This window comes from Pipra filicauda, unplaced genomic scaffold (genome assembly GCF_003945595.2).
Source record: "Pipra filicauda isolate LSUMZ 115617 unplaced genomic scaffold, ASM394559v2 scaffold380_size693359_pilon, whole genome shotgun sequence".
In the NCBI taxonomy this organism is placed as follows: Eukaryota; Metazoa; Chordata; class Aves; order Passeriformes; family Pipridae; genus Pipra; species Pipra filicauda.
The window spans coordinates 114,684-140,262 of NW_024104510.1; the positions used below are offsets into that span (position 1 = coordinate 114,684).

Here is a 25,579-nt window from a genome sequence, read left to right on the forward strand (position 1 = left end):
TGATTCCTTGTGAGTTCCAAAGGTACCAGGAACATCTGCAATGAAATTGCAGGGGGCTGTGTTTCTCCCCTGAGGAATAAGCTGAGCAAATGTGCTGTATTTAGTGTAAGGGAAGTTGCTCTTTAAGAAGCTGTAGCTGAATGGGGACTTGATCCATTCTTTTGTTTCCAGTCTGATAGTAAATGTGCGCAAAAATATCTTTTTGTGTCTGTGAATTTTTCTGTGCTGCTAGTGAAGGATAGGCAGGTCTGAGCTCTGGCTATGTTCCTGCTGCTGATAGTCCTCAGGAAATCTCTCTTAGAAGTGATTGCTCCAGCTGGTTGGAATAAGCCTTCAGGTGCCATCACTCCAATCACTGTCCTTTAAACTGATGGGTAACGCCCTGACTAGAAATGTGGAAGTGAATCAGCCTGGACAGTGCTGCTCTCTGCTGCGATGGGAACCTCTCATGCAGTTCTCAGGCATTGCATGCTGCTCTCTGCCCTCTGCAGTGTTGCAAACTTTTATGCTTAAACGAAGAGGGCTCATGGGTTTATGATTATCCCATCTTAACTCACTGGGAACACATGCTACAGCTCTAACTTCTAAACAGATCCTCTTCAGCCCAGCTCCCACACTGGTCTTCAAGAACTTGGGAGGGGGGAGTAATAATAAAAAAAACCTAGTTTAACTGTAGGTCTTTAAATCAAGTACCTCAGTCAGGTTTCTCATCAAGCAGACTCCCCCAAAGTCATGGACTTTCTTAGGTTTCTGCTTTCAGTCCTTTCTGCAGAAACTGTTTTTTTCCCTTGATGTGCTCAGAGCTCCAGGAGGTTCTTTCCCAAGCAGATTCTCTCCCAAGTACCTTGGGGTTGGGCTACTTCAGTTTTCATCAGGTGTTGAAGAGGCTTCCAGACCCCTACTGCCCAGCCTGGCATACTCCATGCCACATTTGGCTGCCCTGTAAGTCTGGCTGGCAGCTCCTGAAATGGAAAAGCTCCTCAGATGTGAGCTGTGGGCAAGGCACAGAGGGTGAAGCTGCTGCCTTTTAGCAGGGTGCTTGGCTGTCCTACAACTGCTTTTCATGCAGGTAGGGACAGAAAAACTGGACTAAAAATTAAGCTGAATTCCACATGGATGCATCTAGATAGGTGTATTATTTTGCTATTGTAGCTGCCCTGTCCGATCTGGGTGGTGTCAGACACTAGCCTTCCAAAACTGGAATTAGCTCATGCTAACCCAAGAAGAGTCTGGTTCCTAATATTTGAGATTATAGCAGATGTTGCACATAATATCATCACTCTCACAAAGGGAGGCAGAGATGCAGAGTGAGACCTACCCGCCAGCTAATAAAAGACCTCATGAAGAACAAAAAAAGCTGCTAGTCATTGCAGAGATATGTTGCCCCCAGGAAATTAAAAACACGAATGCCCTGGCATATACAATAAGCATCTCCTTTGTGTCCCTGTAAAAGCACTGAAACCTCTGGAATATTAAGAAATGACAAAGATGCTTTTAAGTCCCTGTCTCCCCCCGCCCCCCATACACTTTAGCTGCTTGCGAGTGGTGGTGAAAAAGATGAAGCAGATCAGCCTGGCTGTTGTGCAACTTTATTTACCAGAGAACCCAACTTCAGAATAAACACACGCGTCGATGCGCGCACCTGTGTGGGGCTGCCAGGCAGCTGCCGCTTGGTGAAGGGAAGAGACGCCAGGCTACAGCTGTAAAGGGAATGTAGAACGGGATCAGTGTGCTCTCCATCCCTTTCCCGGGCATGTGTTCTGTTCAACGCCAGCCGGCGATTTGGGACCCGCAGGAACGCCACTGTGGGTCGCAGCCCCGGTGCCTGTTCACAGCCGGGCCCAACCTGTCTGCGTAGAACCGCACCAGGGGAAAATACACAATACATACATATCGACAGAACCGCTTCTAGCCCCCCCTCCCCCGAGCTCGCCGCTCGCCCGCCCCCGCGGCGGGGGGAGCGCACCTGCGCGGCGGGCGGCCCGGGCTGTGCGCAGACGGGGGCGGGCAGCGCTCCCCGCCCGGCCCCGGCCCCGCCGCCGCCGCATGCACCGCCCGGCCATAAAGCGCCGGGGAGCCCGGCCGCGCTCGGCAGCGCCCGCCGCTCCCGCCGGCCCCCCCGGGCCCCTCCAGCCGTGCCGCTGCCCCGGGGGGCGGCAGCGCTGCCCCCGCCGCGATGCCGGGCTGGAGGAAGAGCCTCGCCCTGTGCCTGCAGCGGATGCAAGAGGACGGTGAGCGCGGCGGGGGGAAAGGAGAGCTGGAGGTGCTCGGGTTTGCCCTCCGCTTCCCCTTTTCTGTTGTTCTTTGAGGGGTGAGGGTGGTACATCTCTCGCTGGGAGGGGGACAGTGCTCTGCTGGCATGGAGCTCCGTGGATGAAGGGGTTGGAGGAGGGATGCTCTCTTCGTGCCGGTAAACTTTGCCGCAGCAAATCTGCCCGTCCATCCCCGGGCGTGCTTGGTCTCTGCTTTGGGGTTTTCTTCTTCGAGTGATGGGGGCAAACCTGAGCGAGAGGTGGCTGCGTGGTGCTTTTTGGATATTTAGGGGGGCTTGCAGCATCTGAGCCCCAACTTTCTAAAGCTACTGGTGATGCTGTTTTCAGCTGGCAGTTTTTCCCAGTGCCCTGCTCCACCTGGGGATTAAAGGGTTTGCGAATTGCACAGAGGACGTGTTACGGTAATCTGCTTCCTATTATGCTGCTTACTGTTGCTCACAGTGACTGTGAATTATTTTGTTTACATGCTCAAGAGTGTGATGTTAAATAAGTGCTGGACCTGCGGCTCATAAAAGTCGGGAGAAGACATCCACAAGGTGGCACAGCATAAGGGAGGTTTAAACGTTGCACTCCGGCTCCTGCGTTTGTACATGAGCAGGGATGAGAGCGGTGGGGAAAGTTTACGTCTTTGAAGTGAAGCGCAGTTCTCCTGTGCTCTCAGTGGACTCAGGTGGAGGAGCTGATCAGGGACGGGCAGAAAAAAGAAGGAACGTGTGCCTTACGAGCCTCAGCTGCTTTGGTGCAAGTAGCTAATGGCAGGTTTTTCTTTTGCATCCCTTCACCTGACTGTCTCTTTAGACTGTGCACTGGTAAGCAGACTTACCAAATATCTAAAGTGGCACTGTTGCAACATTTGGTGTAAGTAATGAAAAAAATCAGGCAGTACTCTGATCCTGCTGGTTAATAAGCACAGAGAGAAATTGTGCTGCTAGATGCCCTGTAAGGTGTCAGACGTTTAGCTGCTGTTTCTTTCTGATGCTTGTCCTTGCTTCTACTGCTTTGGGAGAACACCATTTATTTGCTCTAGGACCACGGCTTCCCCTCAGAGCCTCCTGAGATAGAGCTATTAAAAATCTTGTCCTGTAGAACAGTAAGTTAATCCTCCGCTCTACACAGTGAGACCTGTTGGCGTGAATTCAGCCCTGTTATGGTGCAGTGCTTTGTAACGCTGCCCTGATGCAGCTGACAGGGATGCTTCTTGCACTGTTGGACCAGGGATGGCTTGGGGGGAAGGGGGGCTTATAAAACCTCTAAAGCAGTGAGCTCCTGATGTACAGCTGTGCTGGGTTAGTCTGTTTGCCAGGTTACTCTCTCTGTGACATCATATGTGTAGGTACTGGCTCTTGTCTCTGGGGTCTGTGTAATGCCTTTCCTCCTCATCTCCCTTCCCTCTGACTTCAGTCCCAGCACTGCAATGAGTCTGTGACTGATGTGCATCCCTTGAGTACATTGCATTTATTTCCACGGGTGGCTCAAACAGTAGTTGGTGTTAGGAAGTTACCATTTAATCACAAAATAGTTTATCTGGAGGGATGAATCTCGCAGGCTTGAGCCGATGTGCTGTGAAGAGGAGGAGGTATGTGCCTGCTAAGGAATGTGCTCAGTTTGTAGGGAACTTCTTTCCCCTTTCCCTAAGGCGACTGGTTTGCTGGTTGTGTTGCAGCTCATAATTCTGCAGGGGCAGCAGAGGAAGTATTTGGTAATGTTTTTGTAGCACTGCAGTGTTAACAGGTATGGTACAGGCTTTAACTGGATGCTAGAAAAGGCTTTACGTCATGATGTTTTGTTGCTCACGGCAGGGGGATTGGAACTAGATAACTTTTAAGGTCCCTTCCAACCCAAACCATTCTATAAAAACACTGCAAGAAATCTCTGCAGGGTTCTGTTCAGATTTTGATTTTGCAAACCAACCTTCAATCAGTCTATGAAGAAATACAGACTTCTGGTTTTCCTTATTCTGAGCAAGTTATGTCTGCCTTGTTGGCATCTCCATGCCTATGCAGATGTGGTAGGTGTGGGGTTTTTTATATCTAAGCTGGGGAGCTTCTCCCCCAGGCCTGGGTGCTCTGACCCATTAGAGTGTTCACTTCCTCTGAGGATGGCACTACTTGAGCTTCCAAAGGAAGTGTCCTGGTGTTCAGCAGGAGTGCAGTTGTGATTAGAAGAGTGGTGTATTTTGGTTACTGAGTATAATGAGTATCTCTTGCAATTTGCAGCCATTCAGAGTTGGATTGGAAGCTTCATTAATCACAGTTGATATTCAAAAGGTTAGCCATGGTAAGTCACACAGGAAAATGCAAGATATACGTGAACTGTGCTGAAGTACAGTTGCTATTTCAGACCATCACCCACAACGAGACCCTTCATGCATGTTTTGCCTTAAAATTTCTGTCTCTTGGAAGATGGGAGTGACTTCTGACCAGTGTGCAGAAATGCTTCATTTTGTAAAGTGTTGGGAACAACATTTTGTTGTTTCCAATCACAAGAGACTGACACATGGGATTACTCCTTACTCTGTTTCATGCAGGAAAAAAAAAACTGATGTTAATGACTTGGAAATTCTTGGTGGAAAATGTGTTCTCTTCAGTCTGTATTGGTAACAGCCTTGTTATTCCTGAGCTGAGAGGTTGATCAGCTCCTAACCCTGCCTGACTGTGGGGTTGTCTCAGACCTGGAAGCAGAGCTTAGAGCATATTGCCTGGCAGTTCTGTCCATCACTGTGGGACCAGATCTTGTGCTGATTTACATCCCTGATAACTGGTCCTTTTTTGAGTCAGTAATGAGAACTACTTGGCTGTGCCAGACCCTTTCCCATCCCAATTTTCCTCCTTGTGCTGCTGTCCTTTATGTGAGGACTGCAGGATTTGGACTGCATGCTAGCTGCTCAGAGGTTTTCAGTAGCAAAGGAAGCAAAGGCTAATTTCTGCTTTAGGAACAAGAATGTATGTGGGCAGGTGGGAAAGTCTCTGTGATTTTTGGCATATCTGAGTGGATGTGGAAACTGTATGTCTAGAAAGGATAAACGGTATCTGCAGGCTGAACAGTGGAGATACTTTTATCCAAACTGATGAAAGTGAGTGTTATCTAGATGCACAGGACTTGTAGAAGACAGGTCACAGTAGTGGGCAGACAACCTTTGCTAAACCTGAGATGTTTTTCTGCTTCTACGAGGAGCAAATATAGAATTTGAGTGTAAATTTAGGTGGTTGATATAATTCCCTTTCCTCCCCCAGATGGTTTTTCTTGAGTAAAGGCAGAAAATTTGACTCTCACCTTTAAAACTCCAATACGATGCCTTATAAAAAGCCCAAACTCAGACCTTTAGAAAGACTGATGTAATGGAATTACAAAATGTTGAGTGAGTTATCCACCCCTTGCACGACTCATGGGGCAGCTGGAAAGGAGAGGAAGGGGAAAGGGGCAACTCAGACCTGCTCCAAAAAGTGACAGTATTGCAGGATTGCATTGCTGCTCTTTGCTTCCTTCCCTTGTATATAGCTCCATGCTGGTTACCTTGGAAACAGCTGTAGGAGCATATAGGGGCATTTTGCTGCTGTGCAGCCATGAGCAGAGGTGTCCTGTGGTGCATGGAAAAGGAAATCCTTTGTGATGCAGGTTGATTTGCAGGATGAGGGCAAAAAAGAGAGATCTTGCAATGGGGTTTTTACTTTCTCAGCTGCCCTATTTTACTGCAGGTACAGTTTGGCAGGAGTGGGACCCTTGGGAAAATTTAGCGGGGGGGGTGGATTTTCATGGTTTTGGCAGAGCTGTTTAAGTTTTTATAATGGAAAGGTACAAATATCACATCAGTCTGTTTTGAGGAGGCTTATAACAGCTGGGCTATGGACATCAGCTTTTTTTTCTGTCCTCAGAACAGTGTACTGGGATGTTTTCCTCCATAGCTATGAAACTATGGTTATGACTGGAAATGGTATTCTTTACTTATTCACATGCATCAAGGAGAAACACCCCACTAAGATAGAAACTGGCTGGTTTTGCAGGATTAGCAGAAAATTAGAAGATCTTCCACTGAGTTCTATGCTGTTTGTGACATGCATGTTATGTGTAGAATAACTAAAATAGAATAACTGTTTTAAAAAAATGCAAATTGTCTTTTGTTCACTTACCCATAAACATTTTGATCTTGGAAACAGTGTGGTGTGCAGAACTTTAAATCTATTCTGCTGCTTAAAAATAAGTGTTTGGTCTTGTGCTTACCACATCAGAAATAATTCAGTCGTTCAGAAAGGAGGTATTTATCAATTATTTTGTATTTATCAAGTCATCTTAGGACTATTGTCCAGTGCCAGGTTGAGTCTGTTCAGTTTTAAGACATTGTCTTACAGAGTCCTTTTGTCCAAACCTACAATGACATGATCTATTGTACTGGCACTCAATTTTCAGTAAAGAAATTCAGCTGGGTAGCTGTCACTTAAGTAGTGTGCAAGAGAACTGTTCTGAGACTGTTACATCTGTCTGCTGTATAGATACATGCTGTATTTCTGCATGTGATACTCTTGCTTTACAGGGCATCTGAGCTTTGTTGGAGATGAGGACTTGTGCACATACAGTGCTCAGGAATTTATGGGCTGCTGTTTGTTGGCACTCCTCATTATACAGGCCACTGCTTTTAAACAAAATGTAAAAATAGAGGTTCTGACCCTCCGGTGAAGTGTGGTGGGGAGTTAGGATTGCATGAAGGCTGTGGTGGTAATGCTTAAGGGATAATGTTCACTTATCAAACTGATAGGACAGTCAGAGCAAATCCTGCTAGACTTTGATGGGGTCTTTTTTCACTCATTAATATGTTGATGAGGATTTGGCACCCATTGAGTGAGTAGAGTGCTTGTCTGCTTCCCTCCTGGCTGGCTGTCACACTGCTGAGTTTGGGCTGCTGCCTTTGATCCTGTACTTCAGCAGTCATAAAATTTAGCTCTGATTGAGAAGTCTTGCACAACTTGAAGCCACAAGGGTTTTATGGAATGACTCTAAAGCCTCATTGGAATTGGATTAAAGACAGAGATTGATCATTATGTTGCTTTTGGAAGTGATCTGCCAGATTTTACAACCTGAATGTGATCTTGTGTCCGCAGAGTTTGGCTGTGTGAAACTGTATGGACATTGTGGGTTCTGTGCTCTCGTTTATGCTGTTAGAATCTGTGGGGCTTCTTGAGAATGAGACTTTATTAGCAATATTGAGTGATGGTGCTCAGTGCTGACCAAGGCATTAGCTGCAGTGATTTGGTTTGGCATGCTCTCTCTTTAGAGCTGCCAAGTTTGGAAAGTGTTGGGGGGGGGAACCTTTCACGACTGAAGACCTTGATGGAAACCACGAACTGTGGTAGCCAGGAGAGTTTTGGAGTGAGAAGTGCCAGATCTGTCTGGATTCAGGCCATACTTGCTGTTCTCCAAACCTGTTGGTGTTTCTGTGGGCTCATGCCAAGTGTAGTGAAAAAGCAGGACACAGATGCGGTCTTTGAAACTGCTCCAGTCTTGAGCTGTGACTGCAGCTGCTGACCCAGAGGTCTTCTGTTACTCTGGGTTGTACTTAAATGAAGGTTGTGCAGGTTAAACCAAGGTGTGTGGCATGTCTGAGGTGATTTATTCACTCTGCCTTTTTTTCATTTGCTCTTTGTCTCGTCTAAGTAGACACAAGTGCTGGGGAGCTGCTTAGTGATAGGCAAAGGAGGGGTGTCCACCTGGGCATGAACTCTATGCCAGGTTATCCCTTCATATGGCTAAAACTGTGTAGGCCTTTTCATGTGTGTCCCATTTTACTGACTATTTTGTTAATTATTTGACTTCATTATAGTGGAGTAAGATTACTTATTTTGAAAAGGGAGTTAATTTAGAGCTGTAAATATAGTAGAATAATTATAGGAGTATAACTCTACTGAATTATCCCTTTGTAGATGAGCCCTAAGAGAGCGAATTGGGCATTTTTGGAGCTTTGCATCACATAAATGGAGCCATTTCTTTTAAAAGCCAGACCTAACCGTTGAAGTTCAGAGCAGTGATCTATGCCCAGAAGGGTTGCATAATGTCTAGAGCAAGTAAAAGTTTTTTTTCCCCATGATGATCTCTTTTCCCAGAGAGGCCACAAGTCTCCTGCTCCAGTGAATGTTCCTGTGTATGGGGACTTCTGCTTCATGCCCTTCTTGGACTAAATGCAGTTACACCACCTAAATATCTGTTTGCATTCCTGAAATAAGTATAGCTACTATGGACTGACACTGGTGTAACAGGGATTGGAACATAAGCAGTGTTTGATCAGGAAAATAAATCCCATGCTGATGGTTTCTGTTGGAAATATTAAGTGCTTGGCCTGGGTGAACCACACAGTGGAATTAAACATTCCCTCTTGGAAGGGTTTGCATTTTGCCTCATTATACTTGGTCTTCCTGTTGACTCCTTCCATTAATAGAAAATGTAATGAAGCTTTAAAATTCAAGCAGGATTTTTTTTCAGCCCACTTGTTCTGTCAAGAGAATGAATTATCCTTTTTATTTTCTCCCATTTTTCTCATCTATCTTTGGAAAATAAAGGAATTCAAATAAGGTTGCTAAAACAAATAAATTCTACAATTATGGTGATTTCCTTGTTACTGACTTTCCCCTCATTAATGTTAAATGAACTTGGTATCTACAATTACTGGCTTTCACTTTTGAGCCAAAACTGTTTTCTGGCTCCAGCAAAATTTGCTGATTCTGTTGATAGCACTGGGAGAGCCGCTTTCCACCGGGAAATCAGTTCAATAAAACATTTTCCTCTGACAGCTTCAGGTATTTGGCATCAAGACCACTCTGCCTTTAAGGGGAAGGGGCCTATCGTGCTATTTGAGATCAAGGAAATGTTGTGCATTAGGATGGGGCTTTATCTGTGTCTTATCTGTGTTAAGTAGAGGTGTCAGTGACCCTGCCAGCTAAGCTGCTGTGGCTTGACGAGTAGAAACCTCTTGCTGAGACTGCAAAATAAATTCAGTGCTACAATCTTTGAGTTGTCTATAAAGTAACACACTTTTTTGCTTAACAACTTGATTTTCACTGTGAACAAAACACTAGAGAGCTCTTGTTTTAGTACTTCTATTAACCTCAGCTGCTGCTTTGCTGCCAGTCAGAGGCTCTTTGGGGCATTTATTTGGATTATAGGTGTTGTCACCTTTTCTTGTACATGTGATGCTGTTAGTCATCCTGGTGACAATTCATTCATCAGTACAGAGAAATAAAGGTCCCAGCTCATGTTTGAGTATTGCCTCATACAGCCCAGGAGGGGAGATGCTACTAGAGGCAAGGCTTACATCAAGCCTGAGAGATCTCACTTGGGTCCCATGGGATTGAGCCGAGATTGGCCTCTGGATTTTTTTTTTTCTTGTGTCTTTCACTTATAAAAAAAAAAAACCAAATTTTTTCTTCTCTGTTCTCACGGCAAAGTTGAGATGATTGTACAGTGTCTGGGCACAGAGGGTCCCTGTCTTATATTTGGTCCCAGTTTGACTATAGTCACCATAGATGCAGGGTGTAGACTGGGGTGGGGGTGGAGGGCTTGTCTTTGTTTGCATTCCCTTGCAGCAGAGGCCTTGAAGATTTAGCAACAAATGAGAAAATGAGATGCAAAGAAAGAAGGAGAAAAATAAGATAATAAGGCAAACTGTCAGGCACTGTGACAGTTTTGCAGAAATTAGCGATGCTAAGTTGCTCTCTTCTTATTTGGTATCAGTGAGCTTTCCTGATGCAGGTTTAGTTTTTCTATGTGTGTTCCAGGAACTGCTGTTTCCAGGAGTGGGGGCTCCCTCATTAAAACTATCTTGCCCAGATCCATAGCTTTTGATTACTGGAAGTCAGGGAAATTCTCTGGGGCTGTCACAGCGGGATGAATTTAGTGAAGAGCTGGGAGAATGTGTTAGTATTTGTAGCAGCTTGTCTAGGGGCTATGTGTTAATCCTGAAGAGAGGGTACTGTTGGGAATGAATAACTTGTTTCTAGATTAAATGTTCTTTTGTTTACTTTAATCTTGGAATAGGAGGCAGTCAATCTCCTTATTGTACATGGAGTCATGTCTGTAAAAAATACCCTCACAAACCTCCCTTTTGGGATGGGAGGGCAGGCAGATCTGTGCGAGGTGCAGAGTGGTGCTGTCTCTGTCTTCTTCCCCCTTGGGAGCACTGTCTTTTTTCAGCCTTCTTCCATCTTTGGTTTTCACCTCTGAGCTGGGAAGATACGTTGTCTCTTTGGCTGTCAGTCTTCAGGAACTTATATAAACCCTCCTGTGGCCTCATGCTGTGAGATGCACTCCTGTGGAATGCGTCCCTCCAGGTCCCAGGAGGAGAGCAACTCTGTGCTTGGTGAAGGACACAGCTGCTCAGAGCTGGTCTGTGGTTGACCCACACACCTGATATGTAGGAACTGGACATAATCAACAGCCCCTTTCTGCTTCTGTATCTTGGTATCCAGAGAGGATGTGGAATTGTGGATACTGTCGTGGCAACTGTCAATGCTCTCCTTTGTCTTTTTATTCCTGCCAATGGCTGAGGCCCTTTAAACTGCAGGAGTATTTTTTTTCCTTTATATAAGGATGTCTTTCTAGACTAGTAAGAAAGAATGGGGAGTGGAGGAACGAATTTGAAAGCTAATGTTCAGTCCCAGGAAAAGTGCACCAATGACCAGGAAGCAGAGCCGTTGGCAGCACTGGAGGAGATGAAAGACAAGAATTGCTTTAATTGCATTGCAGAAATCAATACAAGTTGCTGGAGAGTAAATAAGGATGAAAAGAAAAATAGCTTGGTGTTCCTGCCTTTTTTAAATAACATTTGCAAACAGCTTTTGAATAACTGGCTTAAATTGGTCTTTAACACAGAAGCTGTGAGTTGTGGAGGTTCCTTTTCAATTGGAAGGTAGGTCAGGTAACATGTTTGAACTCTGTCTCCACTGGAGCTGTAGACTGGCCTGCTGCCTCTAGGCTGTTTCAAACAAAAGCAAAGTTCAGGCATGCTGCAAATCCCATGGCAGGCATTTAGATGAGATATTGATGGTGTGAGCAAGCTCCAACTTACTGGCTGTATTTTGCTACTCCAGAATGTTTCATGGACTTTGTCCTTCGTTGCATCCCATCCAAACACCTTGTGCAGTAGCACCTGGTTGCATTAAATAGCTGCTGTGTTCCTCAACAGATCAGGCTGTGGTCCACTGGTAACTGCAGCAATTCTGGTGTGGCTGGCACTTATTAATGAGGTGGTTAATGTTGGAGATTGAGCCACAGGCCTTTTGGTGCTGTGTGTAACTCTGTTCCTGACCAAGTGTAGGGCTTGGAGCAAAATAAAATTATAATTTAGTTTCTAAGTGTTGGGGAATTTTTTCTGTCAGTTGAGATTAATGGGAGTGAGGAGTTCTGTGCCACTTGGAAAACCAGTCTGAAAACTTCTGCATGCCCCAGTCTTCTTGTCTACAGAACGTGGATAATGACTAGACTTTAGAAGGTTTTGATGCTCAGATCAAAGTGGGCATGGAACTACAGTTATTAAGTGTAACTTCATGGCTGTCTTTCTCTGCTTAGCATCTTCATATTCAGAATTATGCCAGCTGTGCCAAATATTTGGAAAAAATGTGATATTGTCTTTCTGTCAGAGGGTTGCAAATCTGTTGTATCATACAACTGGGCACACCAAAAAGTTCTGTTTCAATGGGCAAAAATTTCCCTCTACAGTAATGAACTGTGCTATGAGTTTACCAGCTATCTAATCTAGTTTCCATCCGTTACATCAAGTGATGATCCTCTAGCAAATTAGGTGCTGTTAGCAGCATTTCTGTCAGCCTGGGTCTGGCTGCACATCTAGGCAACCTGCCTTTGAGGAATTTCAAAATTTGCCCTAGTCAGTCATGCTGTTTCCTCAGCCTCTGGAGACTGCATTTCACATGTAACACAAAGCTGAGCTGTCTGTCTTGCTTGTTTAATTGTATTTATTATGCTTTTCCTCCACCCATCACCTGCCAAGGCTGTTTGGCCATGTCTAGGGATGGCTCCTGGGTTGTTTTGTTCAGAACAGCCATTGTAATTGGCTTTTTGGCATATCCTGTCCTACTTTTAATATAATTCCTTTACAGTTACTGTGCTTACACAGGGGCTTGTTAGTAAGTGGGTGGGGGATCAGAAAGCAAAACATGTGCAAACCAGGCTGTGATGGTGGTTTCTCTAGGGCTTGCTGTAAGGTGTCCTTGCCTGGGGACAGGCTGTGCAGGAGCTGTGTGCCTCCCACTTGCAGAGCCAGGCTTGCTTCATAGAGAACCCCGCACTGCTCTGGCAGCTGGCACTGCCCCTGCACTTTGGGGCTGCCCCTTGCCAAGGGTCACGTCCTGCCTGGAGAAATTCAGTGACAGGCAGCGCTGCCACGAATGCCATCCAGTTTCTGTGTCTGAATAATTAAGAGGGAGCGTGGCTTTTGGCCAAGGAGCACTGTCCTCTGCCACCCATCTGCTTCCCTGACTGTTGCTTGAAGCAGCTGCTCCTCTCCGGGGGCTTCTGGGCACAGCAAGGGGGTGCAGATTCCTGACTACCCTTCATTGTCTTGCCACTGACATATTTAGTGAGCTTTAAGTCCTCAGGGTGGTGTTTTTCTGTGCTTTTCTCTCCTGCAAATTCATGCCACGATGTTTAATTGCAAGCTGCAGTGGTGGTGCTGGGTTTCAATGCAGTGGTGGAGAGCACAGAAGTGGGAGCGAGGGATAGCAACTGCAGGATTGTGGAGTGAAGGGGCTTGTTTCACTGTTATCTCTCTCTGCAGCTGTGAGCTTCTTACAGAAATCCAGCTCTGCACAGCTGGCTGTAGGCTGGAGGTGCTGCTCAGTGGTGTGCAGAGAGAGCAGTGTTGAATTGCGCTGCAGGCAGGTCCCTCGTGCTCCAGTATCGGTGTGATGGGCACGCTGGCATAGACCCCGTGTAGAAGTGGAAGGTCTGTTCAGTGGGATGTAAAGCAAAACCACTGACAAAGCAGCCCTTGCATTGCAGGAGCAGGTGATCATGGCAGCCTCTGCAGCTTGAAAACAGCTGAGGAATTCCCTGTGTATATGACCGTGTGCAGATTTTTTTTTAATGTGACTCTAGGGTGAATTGCTTCTAGAGGCTTTTCATAGCCCTTGAGTATAATATTATAATGTAATATCTTTATTAACTGTGGCCCTGTACAGTGGGTTAATCAAGCATTTGACCTGTTGAACCTCCACCCCAAGTAAACACCAGGAAGGCACCCCTAAAGTTGTTACAGCCTCCAGCTTTGCGAACTCATCTCTGGACACTGTGCCCCACTGCAAACCCTACTGCTGGAGCCCAGCAGATTTCCTGTGATGAGTCACTGCTGAGCCAATGTGACAGTCAGTGTGTGACTGCTGTTTCCCATGTACCTGTCACCTCCTCAACCTGCCACTAACCAACTGGGTTGGTTACCCACTGGCAAGCTGTTAAACTCATTTGGATGCAGTGACTTAGTCAGGCTCACAAGTCAGAGGTGAAACAGATGCTATCATACAACATAACCTTTGATCTGGGCTGTGAGAGTGTTGCTGATGGTGTTTTGGGGCGCAGGAAAAGTAATTTATGCAGCCAAGCAAGCAAGAGGATGGAGGTGGTTTTTAGGATTGTACCATGACTGGATGGGTTTATTAGGAAGTGCAACTCTCCCCTAGTGTATAATATTCCCATTTCACTGCAAGAGAAGACACACAAATCTACCCATCCTCCACAAAAACTCCATGTGGAAAGGTGTCCTCTTTCCAGGAGGTAGTTGCTTCCCACCAGGAGGCTGAGTCCATCCTCCTGGCCAACTGCAGTGACCCAGCATAGGAAGGGACCTCTCGGGTCTACTTTCCCTGTAAGTAAGATGTTAAAACACCAATCATCCAGGATAATGCTCTTTCCATGAGCTCATTGATTTTTTTTTTTCTTTTTTTTTTTCCTAGCAGAGGGAAGTGAGTTAAAATGATGAGTCACTGACCTATTCGAAAATGAACAACCTCCTCAGTGCCATTAGGAGCTAGTAATAGATCATCCTGGACAAGAGCTGGAGAAAGGGGATTAAGGGGTCTTCTGAAGTCTGCTGTTGCTCTACACTGTGTGTGACTGCTGTTGCACTAAATTTTTTTTTATGGGTGAAGAAGCAGCACAACTTATATATAAAAAACCAACAACTTCTTGTGAGTGTAATTGTGAGAGTCTAATCCTTGGAAGTCCAGCTGTAATTGTTACAGACAAAGAAAGGGTAATAACACAGCTAAAATTGCTATACACGCCTGTTATTCAGTGAGACGATATGATATTCATGTTGATGGTTTCTTCTTCTCCAGTTAGGATCTGCTTTGGGTTGTTTTTGTTTGCTAAAACACTTTCACACCTTTGCTCATCAGTCTGCAGCACCAGGCTATGTTACAGCTTGTGTATGTTGGATGCTATTTGTTCTGTTCATTATCCCTACAAGCAGTTTAGTCCAGCTCCAGGTGTGCATTTCTTTAACTGATCATGGGCAAGTTGTTCAGAGCTGTGGGGTCTCCACTGTCAAGTTGGTGCTTCATTGCTTGCCACTGTGTGCTGGTGTTCCCTTCTGCCATGTCCTATATTCCTGCTTCTCAAGTGCATTATTTCTCTGCAACTGTTGTCATTGTGTTGGTCATAAATCTCATTCTTGATAGAACAACTGCTTGCTGTAAGTGCCCTTATAAAACTGTGGTGGTACCATGCAGAGGTGTACCACAAAGCTAAAGATACCTGGCCAATTACAGAAGTTGCTGCCACAGCTGTATCGAGTAAAAGGAAGCCTTGGGCAGACAGGAAAAGCTCAGACAGAGCAAGCCTGGTGAGTCTCAGTGCTGAGGCCTTGCAAGCTCAGTGCAGAGCTTACAGCCAGTTCCTGGCCATGGCTGTGCTGTGTTGCAGGGCTGTGTGGTTACACTGCTGGCAGCAGAGGAGATGCACTGAAGAGTCACTGGCAATATGGAAAGAGACTGACACTGTCTCGTGCTGGAAGACAAAATCAGGGATATGTGCTTTGTGTCTACGCTTGGCTGTGGTCTTCCTGCTGGTCTTGAGTGTTGTGCCCTTGCTGAGGAGATGTGGCAGTGGTGGGTAGTGTGGTTTAAGCTGGTGCAAAACACCTCTTCCATTAGAGATCTCCTTGAATGGGGGTGTCTCAATTATCTTGCGGGTAAATTCCCTGCAGTTTTTCTTCTTAGTGAAGTTGTAGTGGCCCTTTCTGTTCCCCCCTGCCCAGGCTGAGGAGCTGCTTGCTTATGCTGGGCTTTAGGTAGCCACAGGAGTTGTGGAGAACTGAGTGACTGCAGGTCTGGCCTCCTTATTAACTGGTAAAATACTGAGATTCTTCTTCGTGAGTAGTGATGAACAAATGTAAAATTTTAATTTTAATATCAAATAATACCATAATGATTTTTTCTTCTTGTACTGTAGGCTAACATTGAGCCCATGCTTATTTGCTTTCTCGCTGTTAAAATTTCAGTCCCTACCCCTTGATTACTATCTCTGGTACCTGCACTGGGCTTTGGGATAATAAAGTGAAAGTCTGCTACTGAAGTATCTTCTGTTTTGCACCTAGTTGTGATTTTGGGAGTTCAGTCAGTGTGCAGATATGATCAATAAAGCTGCTAGTGATGTACTTTGCTATTAAGTCTTAGTTCATTGATTTAAGGAGTTACCAGGAACTAGGGAAATAACACGGTTAATTAAGTTAATTGGATTGTAAGGTCCACAGGGATTGTGCCTTTCTGTGTGTTCTCTGAAGCACCTCAGACACCTCTGATCACTATAAAATAATAACTTTTTCTTTTCACACACTGGCAGTTTGAACTATTTTGTTACTTTAAAACTATTTGCATTTCAAGGCAATAAATTTCTGCACGGGCCATGGAGTTACAGCTTTGTAGCCCTTGACTTTTGAGGTTCAGGTAGAAATGGAGAAAGGGGGATTTTAATAGAGTTCAGCTAAGTGGTCCCAAGGAATCTGGATCCTTGTATTTGTTTGCTAAGATGTCTCGCTTGCTGGCTATTTGTGCTCTTAGCAAAAACCTGTGGGGCAACTTCTAGTGCATTGGTGTTTTATGTTGGCCTTGGAGTTAATTTTGATTACATTTTTCTTACCATCCAACAAGGCATATTAAGAAATAATACATCATGCTCTAGATAGATCTATTCTGTGGCATCCATTTTTCATGAAAATAAGTAAACAGATCTCCCCCTGTCTGAAATGGAAATTTATTCTGGGTATATAAAGTGAAATCTAGCACAGAGGTATTGTTCCACAGCTTGTATTTCTTCTAATTTATAGCTCCTCTTCTTCTCCAAGTGAATTGGAGACTTTATGGGTCTGAATTGGAGGCGTTATAGGTCTGTAATTTATGATTTTAAAATTCCATGATTGTTATCTTTCAGTGTTCTTTATGAAGCTTTGCTGTGGGGGTGTTCAGATAAGGTTGTATATTAAATATTGGCCAATTTCCTAGGAGCAGAACTGGGATTATAAATTACCAGAAACATTCTCAGTCAGCATGAGATTGTTCTCATGTTAATTTCTTTAACTTCTTTTGAAAATTATGGAAGATGAGCTGTGGAAAGATGGACTGGATGAAGCTATTATGCGGTGGCTAGAAAACTGTACTTGGGCTTACTTGGATAGTGATGAGTTGTCACTGTGGACAAATAGATTGAGATTTCCCTGGTATCTGTTGAGGGTCTGGTAGAAGTCAACCCTTTCTTTAATGACCTTCTAAAGGAAAAGAGAATATGCTCCTTGTGTTTTTAAGATGGCAGCAAATTGAAAGCTGTTACAAAAACATTGGTGAAGAAAGCGTGGGCTTGGTGATCTCTTGAGACACCCTCAGAAATGTTTTCTGATTCCCATGACTTTATAGGAAACGCGAGGAGTAAATTGTATGGAGGATGCATGAGGACTTAATTTGATCCTTCTATGAATTAGGACTTCTTTTGCTTAAAAAAGGAGAGTGAAGGGAGAAAGCCACTTCTGTGCTGCTAGGCAATGCAGCCATCAAGTGAAGAAAGTTGTTGAAATTCAGTTTGTCTGGTAATTTATTTTGAAACTGGATTTATCCTTTAAAGGTTGAAATGTAGATCTGAGCTATCCCTGAGCTATCTGTGCTACTTGTGTTCCCCTTTCTGGAGGTCCTGTGACTATTCCCCATGTTTCCAGTTCTACGAGAACCATCTGAACCTGGAAGTTAGACAGTTGGTTTTGATGTGTGTGTGGTGTTGTGTAGGGTTTTTTGTGTGTAGGTTTTCTTGTTTGTTTTTGTTGTTTTGCCAAAATATTAACACATTTTAATTTAGGATATATCTGCTGTCCCAAATCCAGTTGAGAGCCACTTAGCATTTTTCCTCTTGGCTTGGCTGTTGTTTTTGTTACCGTTGTTTTTCAAAGTGAAACAAACTGTCATGCATTCTAAAATTTCCATAGTGCTACCTGTGATGATATCAAAGACCTGTTTCCCCTCTTGCCCCATCTATTTGTCTTGTCAGGCTCTTGCTAGCCAAACTTGTGTGTACTATTCTTCTCTGCATATAGTTATGAAGCAGTGCATTTAAAATTAATTTAGATGTGAGGAACTTGGCTTTCAGTATTTTTTATTACCAAATAGAAAGCAAAGAATATGTGTGGGTTGGGTTTTTTTTTTTTTGTAAGAGGAAAAAATATTTCTTTACAAAAATGCCTTCCTTGAAAAGTGCCTACATGCTTCTTCCCAGGGGTAACCGCTGCATGTGGTTGGTAGAAAAGCAGAGGTAATGAAAAAAATGCCTTCCCTGACAGTAACTGAACTCTGTGGGACAGGTTTTCTGAAGCATCCAAGGAGGAACTGATGATGTGTGTTTGTGATTATTTGTGTGGTTGGGGTTTTTTCCTCTACACATGGATGTATATTTTAAAATCTTGTGTGCAGACATCTGCGTTTGCAGAAACAGCTGTCACTTGAGTGAAAGACTGTCTCCTTGTCTGCTGTGCCTGATGTGTGGGTAATCTTACTGTCATCAGTGCCAAATTTATTGGCTGCACTGTGATTAGGTGGAGGGCAATGGAGATGTGCAAGCAGTTCATTGTACCTCGCTTGCAGTTGCATGGCCATCCCTGTGCACAGGAGGAGCAGGAGAGGAGGGTGCTGGCAGGGTCTGCCATTGGTTCATTGTGGTTTCTGGCAGTGAGCATCTATTGCAAAGCTGCTGTGAGATGCGTGACCAGATACATAGTGCTTGCCCTCCTTAGAGTTTAAAGCTTCCTAGGTATTTCTGCAAATGCCTTTCCAGTTTCTTTCTTATCTTGTCTTGAAGTCCCATTATGCAAGATTATTTCAGCTGCTGCAAGAAGCTCTTCTAATAAGCTAGGAGAGTCTGCTTTATCAGCTCTTCCTAATGTTGGCAAACCCTTTTTCTCTCAAATTTCCAGTGCCTGGATGTTACAGGCTCTCAAATCAGTTTAGAAAGCTTGTGGCTATGTGTAGAGCTGAAGCAGGGCAGGGGAAGTGATGCTCCTGGAGGGCAGGGTGAAGGCTTGCCCAGGGCTCCTCTGTGGACATTGAGTTTCCACTTCTCTAAACCCAGTGGAATATAAATATCCTATGGTATGGAACAAGGAGCTTTTAGCAAAGTCTTCTGGTGCAAGTGTTTTAGAGCTAAAGAATTGTTATTCAGGCTGCAGTCTTGCAAATCACATGCAGAGCTGAGCAGGTCTGTTCCTTCTTCCCAGGCTACTGAGTCCTCTCGGAGGTTGCTGCTTTTCCCTCTCTCAGTAACTGACGGTGGGGTATGAACTGGTCCCATTAAAGCACTTCTGTGAGCAGCATATGTATTACCTGCCAGCTTTTCCCAGTGGTGCAGTGCTGGTGTGGGCACTGCGTTACCTGTCTGGGTACTTCCAGCTTTCATATGGCAATCCCGAAATCCTCTCTTTCTGGCAGCAGTGATGGCTCTCATCACAATCTCTATCCCAAGGGACACAACAAGCATAAATGCATCTCTGTTTTAACCATGTGTACACCCTGGAATGCCACTGCTGGTACATATCTCTCTGCATGTGACTGCTGCTAAAACAGCAGCAAGTCTTGGGCTGAGATGTCCTGGATTCCCCCAGCCTGCAGGAGGAGTGTTGTCACTGGAAGCCTCATAGTGGGATTCTAGAATGACAGTGTTTGTGAGTGTTGCAAATGTTTGTGAGAGGGCTAAACACCCAGGGCTGAAGAAGGGAAAGAGACCACAGCAAAGCAGATGAGCAGAAGAGGTGGTGCTGATCCTCTTGCCCAGGACCAGAAGCTGCACTAGGCGAAATGCTGTTGTTAGTGAGCAAGGATGGAAATCCCATGACATCTGGAGGAGGAATGCTGAAGTGCTTCTGGAGGAGACAGGTTGCCAGAGAGAAATGAGAGCTCTTGCCTTGCTCTTGAGCAGGGAGGAACTCAGAAGTTGAACCCAGTGAAGGGATGTGAGGTCAGATAGGGCTTTTGTTCCATGAGCCCCTGACTCCCCTTACCTCCACCCTGAGCACTTGCAGCAGGGAGCCTTTGGAAGCAGTCATTTTACGTTATCTATATGCATACGCTGTCTCAGGCAAAGGCCCAAAAATCCATCCAAAAAAACAAGAAGAAAGGGAATAGTAAAGCACCTTCAGACTACTCCAAGTGCTGCCTCTGCAGTGGATACAGTTTCCAGCAGCACAAATCACTGCATTGCAAAAAAGCAAACCAAACAGTCTGATTACTGAAATGAGCTCCAAAACTCAAAGTAAACCCTTGCAAGCAGCTCAGTAATAGCTTGTTTAGTTCTCAGGATTGTTTAGGGGGGGAGGAATGAAACAAGATTCAAGTACTAAAAAAACTTGAAGTTGTACTTCCCCAGTGTTGAGAGTTCATTTTCAGCTAAGTACTTATGTCTGAGAGGAAGATTTGGGTGTAAAAAGAGGGAATAACAGTTTGAGGCTGTTTGAATTGGCTTGGGGGACTGAGCAGTGCAATGTGTCTCTCTTCACAGAGAGTTGCAAACAGCTCTCCCTTGTCCCTTTTGTGCCCTGGCACCACCTTGGTTTAGCCTTCCAGTGGGTGTTTCAATCCTCCCTGTCCGCGGTCTTCTTACGTAACCTATTGTGGTATCATGGATCAAGCCTTTGCCTGTCCAGATCTCCTGTGAATCAAGAAATTTGTCGGCCAGATTGTTTCACTGCTCTCCGTGTGTTTATGCAACATACTTGGCAGGTCACAATGGACTTGAAAGCTTACCTACCTTCTGCTCTCGACTAGTGGTGCTGGGGTGTCTAACGTGACTTACTGCACATTATTCTCAAGGTTGTTATGGATCTCTTCTGGGGACTTTTTTCATTTTTATGGCTTCTTGTCTCTAAGCCCTTACATTATCTTCAGTGGTGTCCCAAACCCTGATGGAACCTGACCAGAGTGAAGGGGCTGTCTGGCTTCCTCTAGAGCCTTGGGATTGGGGCTTGAAGAAATGAGGCAATAGAAGATGAAGTCCAAGAGGAATGCAAGAAGGTACGCAAGTTAAATACAAGTTGCTGGCTTTCTGTTGTGATGGAAGAATGTGGAAGTACCTTTAAGTCTTTTTTTTTTTTTTTTTTTTTTTTTTTTTTTTTTTTTTTTTTTTTTTTTTAAAGCTTGATAAAGTTTAACATTGTAAAAGCGATGACTTAGTTATTCTCACCTCCAAAATGGACCACCCTGGTCCTGCCTCCTTGCTCCTTGCCCAAATAAGAATTGTAGAGTTCTTAAGCCACTATTGGAAGATACAGTTATAACTGAGGTCAGAGGCAAGGAAATGGAAATATATGAGGATTGTCCTTATCTCTGACTGTTGAGCATCATTGGACAGCCAGTCTGAGCTTATTATCTGAAACTCAGTCCTCTGCCAGCCCTTCAATAACACTTCCCATCTCTGTGTTTCTTTTTGTTTGTTTGTTGTTTTGGTGTAAGGTTTTGAGGTGTCACATGCACCAGCTTCCTTTCAGCTCTCAGACACACTGAGACACACTGGCAGTTTTCATTCACTGTCAGCATCATTTAATTCTCGAGTTCCTTTTCCATATTTCCCCAACACTTCACTCGGAGCAGATGGTTGGAGGCTCTCCTTGTTGGCAAGCTGCAAATGAAGATGCTGTAGGATGAGATTTGTTGCCTCACTTTGCCTGTCTGTCCCCCTTCCTTGCTGCAGAAGGGAAGTCAGTGGTTTATCTCCTTTTGCCTCATCCAGGACCTGGCAGATCCATGTGGATGATGTCAGCAGGGTCTGCTTCCCCCTTTGGCTGTGAAGGGGAGCTGAGGTGGAGACGCCCTTGCTGCTGAGTCCAGCTCTCTGCCATGGTTGGTAGTAAGTGATGGGTGTAATAAATAAGTTCAAGCCCTCTGTAATACTTGGGTGTGTTTTAACAAGGCAGGTGAAGATGTCCAGAGAGGGCGGGTGTCCCATCTGGGAAGCCTCTTTGCTGACCTCAAGGCAGGAGGGAATGGAACTGGAGACTCAGTAAAAGTGAAATTTGAGTTGTTCTTTAGTGGAGGTTGTGATTAGTGATTCAGACATGCCAGTCAGTCCATTAAATCCTAACCTCACTTATCAAATCCTCAGAGACCTCACTTTTAAAGCAGAAGGTCTGTGAAGGTGGTTAAGGGCAGGGAGAAATGAATTATGGAAAGATTTGGTATCCCAAGTTGCAGTGGTGTCTTGGCTGACAGGCAGATTGCCTCTTTCATCTTTGTTGGCCTACTCAAAAGACCAAATACTTGGTGTAAATCCCTGCTGTGCTGGCTCTTAAAAATCTTCATTTAGGGTAGTCCCTTCTGCCCATGTCTCCTCCAGCATGCTGCAGGCATCAGTTCAACAGAAATAAAAATTGATTAGTGTGGTCCCTTGTGAATCCTTCGGAAGTTTGGCAGCAACTGCAAATAATGTGTGCAGCTGTTTAGTGAGGGGGTGAGATGGCTGTTATTCCTCTTAAAAATTGATCAGTGCTCTTCCTGGCTATTGATCTGAGCCTCCTGGACAGAAGATGAGCCAACCCTGTCCAAGGGCACATGGGTGGCACTTCTCTAGGAGACTGAGAAAACAGCTGTGACAAGAAACTTTGCTCTTGGTTCTATCTTGTATTTCAATCTTTTTTCTCTAAGAACTTTCCTTACAGTCATGCTTACAAGTTTGGGGTATGGGAGTCCTCAGTGTTTAGCACCTAGTGGAAGCTGTAAATGGCACTCTGGCTGTACAGATCTAGTATATGTCAATATTATATATTTTGCTTGGGGAAAACATACACTGCATCTCCCAGGCATAATTCACTGTACTGGATGCAGTCAGGATGACACTGCACCAAGGAGTTTTGCTGTAGCTCATTCCAGTATTGTATTTAGTTGGTTTGTGACAATAAATGGATTGATCAAAATCTGTATTGGCTGAGTAGGAAAAAAAGTCTCTCTGCAGGTGGCTCCAGTCCTTGTCATCCTTTCCTGTTGTCTCCATTCACAACAGTCCCCATGCTTTGTTGGACTCCCCCTGAGCTACGTGTGTATCTCAACTCTTAAATGAGAAGGGCAGGCCAAGTGTGATGAGGTGAGGAGGACCTTGCCTGAGGAAGAAACGTGCCCACAAGCAGAACCCAGTAGTCCCTGTGCACTGCTATATGGAATTAAATGCTACCATACAGCTCATCTTGTCAGCAGGAGGCCAGAAGTGATGCCCAGTAAACGGCCACCTCTGTCATGTATTCCCCTTCCTTGTCACCTCTGTCCCTTCCTGAATGCTGAGCTTGGCTTTTCCTTTAGGGAAAAAAAAAAGGCAGAGTAGGGGAACAACATAGTGGGGAATATTTTCAAGTCCAGATTGCTTGGTATTTAGCCAAGTATCCACAGGCTGGTGTCTCCTATATTGTATGTTCCCTCTGCTGAGCCTGTGCTGGCTGTGGAGCCTCTTCTCTCTGCTCAGGCAGTGCTGTCTTTGTGGGAGCCCTTAGCTGGATGCTCATCCCATGTAGTGCCTGGCTGAGTCAGAGCTGTGCCAGGACCTGGCCCTAAAACACTGTGAGCAGTAACAGCGGGATCTCTCCATCTCATATTGGAAATTTGTGACCAAACACTGAAAACTAGTTGGGCCTGGGCTGTTGTAGTTTTCTTTTGTGATTTCATGTTGTTTTTTTTTTTTCTTGTAACTCATAGCCTTAATCTACCTTGAAATGAAGAGTAAATACACTTCTGTTTTCATTAAGCCCCAGGGAAGTCTGTGTAAAAAGAGAAGATTAGAGAGTTCAGGAGTTTGCTGCATGGGATTAGATGGGAGGGAGATGAGGACCTACCTTTATTCTCTTGGTAGCATTCAGAGTCTCTGTAAGGGTAGTAGATTTGTCCCCATTAGTATCTTTTCATGGAAACTTATCTGAAAATGGATCCATCCATCAGGAGAACAAGTTCTGTCATGTTCCTGTGTGGCCAGTAGGAACTGAGTAGGTCAGGTGTGTCAGTAGCAGGAGGGGTTGGCTTCTGTGCTGGCTCTAGTGAAGCTCAAGATACTGCTCTTGATGGATGCCCCCACCAGAGCCCAGGGTGCTGTGGGGCAGGACATATTGCCTGGTAAGTCCTGCTCTTAAATCCTGGGAAATGGTGTTTCAAGAGGACTGGGCTATATGGCTATAGTGTATGTGGCTCCCTGGTGGAGGTGTCCAGCTCAGCATGAGTGGTGGGTGGTGCTGGGGGACAGTGCCTGGAGCTTGGGTTTTGGCATGTGGAGTGCCAGCACCTGCACCCAGCCCTGGGGATGGCTTGCCCTGCTCTGTGTTTGTTACAGCATGCTGACACCTGGCTCTTACAAAGTGCTTGTCCTCCAGCCCTGTGCTCCTGAATCCCTTCTGAAGGTATTAATGTGGGAGAAAGGGATGCCTTCAGGCTGGCAGTTGAGATTTGCTGTTGCTCTGACCCAACAGGAGAAAAAACCCACCTCATTGGAGTTGGAGGAAGCAGCCCTGGGAAAGAATTTGCCCCCAGAGCATTCATATTATAGCCAAGATTAGCTGTTGAGGAAAGTGCGAGCCAAATGTCTCAGGATAAATTTCCCTATAATGGAGCTTGCTGAAAGGGCAATAGCCTTGCAGGGGCAGTCAGTGCTGGTGCCTCCTGTCCTTAGCACAGCGTGGGAGCAGTTTTTCATGGCTGTTTGGTATCTCCTGCAGGAGACTGCAGCAAACTTCCTTTCCTTACTCTTGTACGTTTCACGACTGTTAATAATTCACTTCCCTCTCTTCAGCATTTTTGGGTGTACAGTGGAGGTTTTTCCTGATCTCAGTTCCTCACCACCTTCGCATCCTGTCGAAGATTATTTAATAACATACAAAAATTTGCGCAGAGCAGGGCTGCGGGTTTTTGGGTGATGACTGTATTAGCTGTGCTGCTGACAGCTCCTTGCATTCTGTGCTAGAGGATCGCTTAAACAATGAAATAAGCCCCTGGGGAAAGAGGTAGGAAGGCCGCTGTTTGATATTTAATGCTTGACTGCACAAGGAGGCCATGGAAAAATCAAGCCACTTGGGAAGGTGCCAGGCACGAGGCCCACACAGAAAAGGATGTTGGAGCTGCCTGGGTCATGTGCTGGCTGCCCCTGTCGCTCTGTAGGGTGGCTTTGCCGCGACGGTGAGTGTGACCCCCAGGTGATGCTGTGGGAATGAAATTGCTATTAATTGCAGCAGCCTAATCCTCTGGTTCTGGCTTGCCAGAATTTCCTGAGAGATTTTCTTTACCAGATCAGGCTTCTGGGGTGTTAAGCATAACCACCCACAGTAGGTGGCATCTGAAATAACTAATCTTGTTATGTCAAGATATATGATGACCACTCCATAAAGTACATTTCAGAACTAGGAAGTATTCAGAGGGTGGAAGAAAAAGAATTAATTACATGGAAAGACTTTCCTGGAGTGAAAGAAAGTAAAGAATGGGAGCCTACTCCAGAACGGAGATAAATAAGAAAGGATATCTGTAAAATGTGTACCATAATGGCCAGTCTGGAGAAGGCCAAATGGGAACATCCAGTCTTTCTGGTTTTAGTCCCTTGTTTCAGTCCTTGCTTCCCAAGACCTGAGATTTGACACCACACAGAGCTGCCACCAGCCTGATTAGTTCAGTGCATCATCACCTGCTGTTTTGGGGGTGAACTGTTTGCAGTAACAGGGGTGCTAAGAAATGGCATTGCTATATATGGCAAAAAAGGCATTTTTTGTGAACAGTGTTGTCTTTGTTTTTCCTCTTTTAATGGTATCTAATGAGGGAAGAAGGATAGATCTT

The 25,579-nt window shown here is 45.1% G+C and overlaps 1 protein-coding gene across 1 annotated transcript in view; it reads left to right on the top strand.

Moving 5' to 3' along the window:
* The first annotated feature begins 2,097 nt into the window (after positions 1–2,097).
* The window catches only part of GRIP2 (glutamate receptor interacting protein 2), a 261,637-nt gene continuing 238,155 nt past the window's right edge, over positions 2,098–25,579 (top strand). Inside the window, exon 1 of the mRNA XM_027713821.2 lies at positions 2,098–2,231. Coding sequence (XP_027569622.1) covers positions 2,177–2,231 — 55 coding nt within the window. The 5' untranslated portion in view covers positions 2,098–2,176. The remainder of the gene's footprint in view (positions 2,232–25,579) is intronic.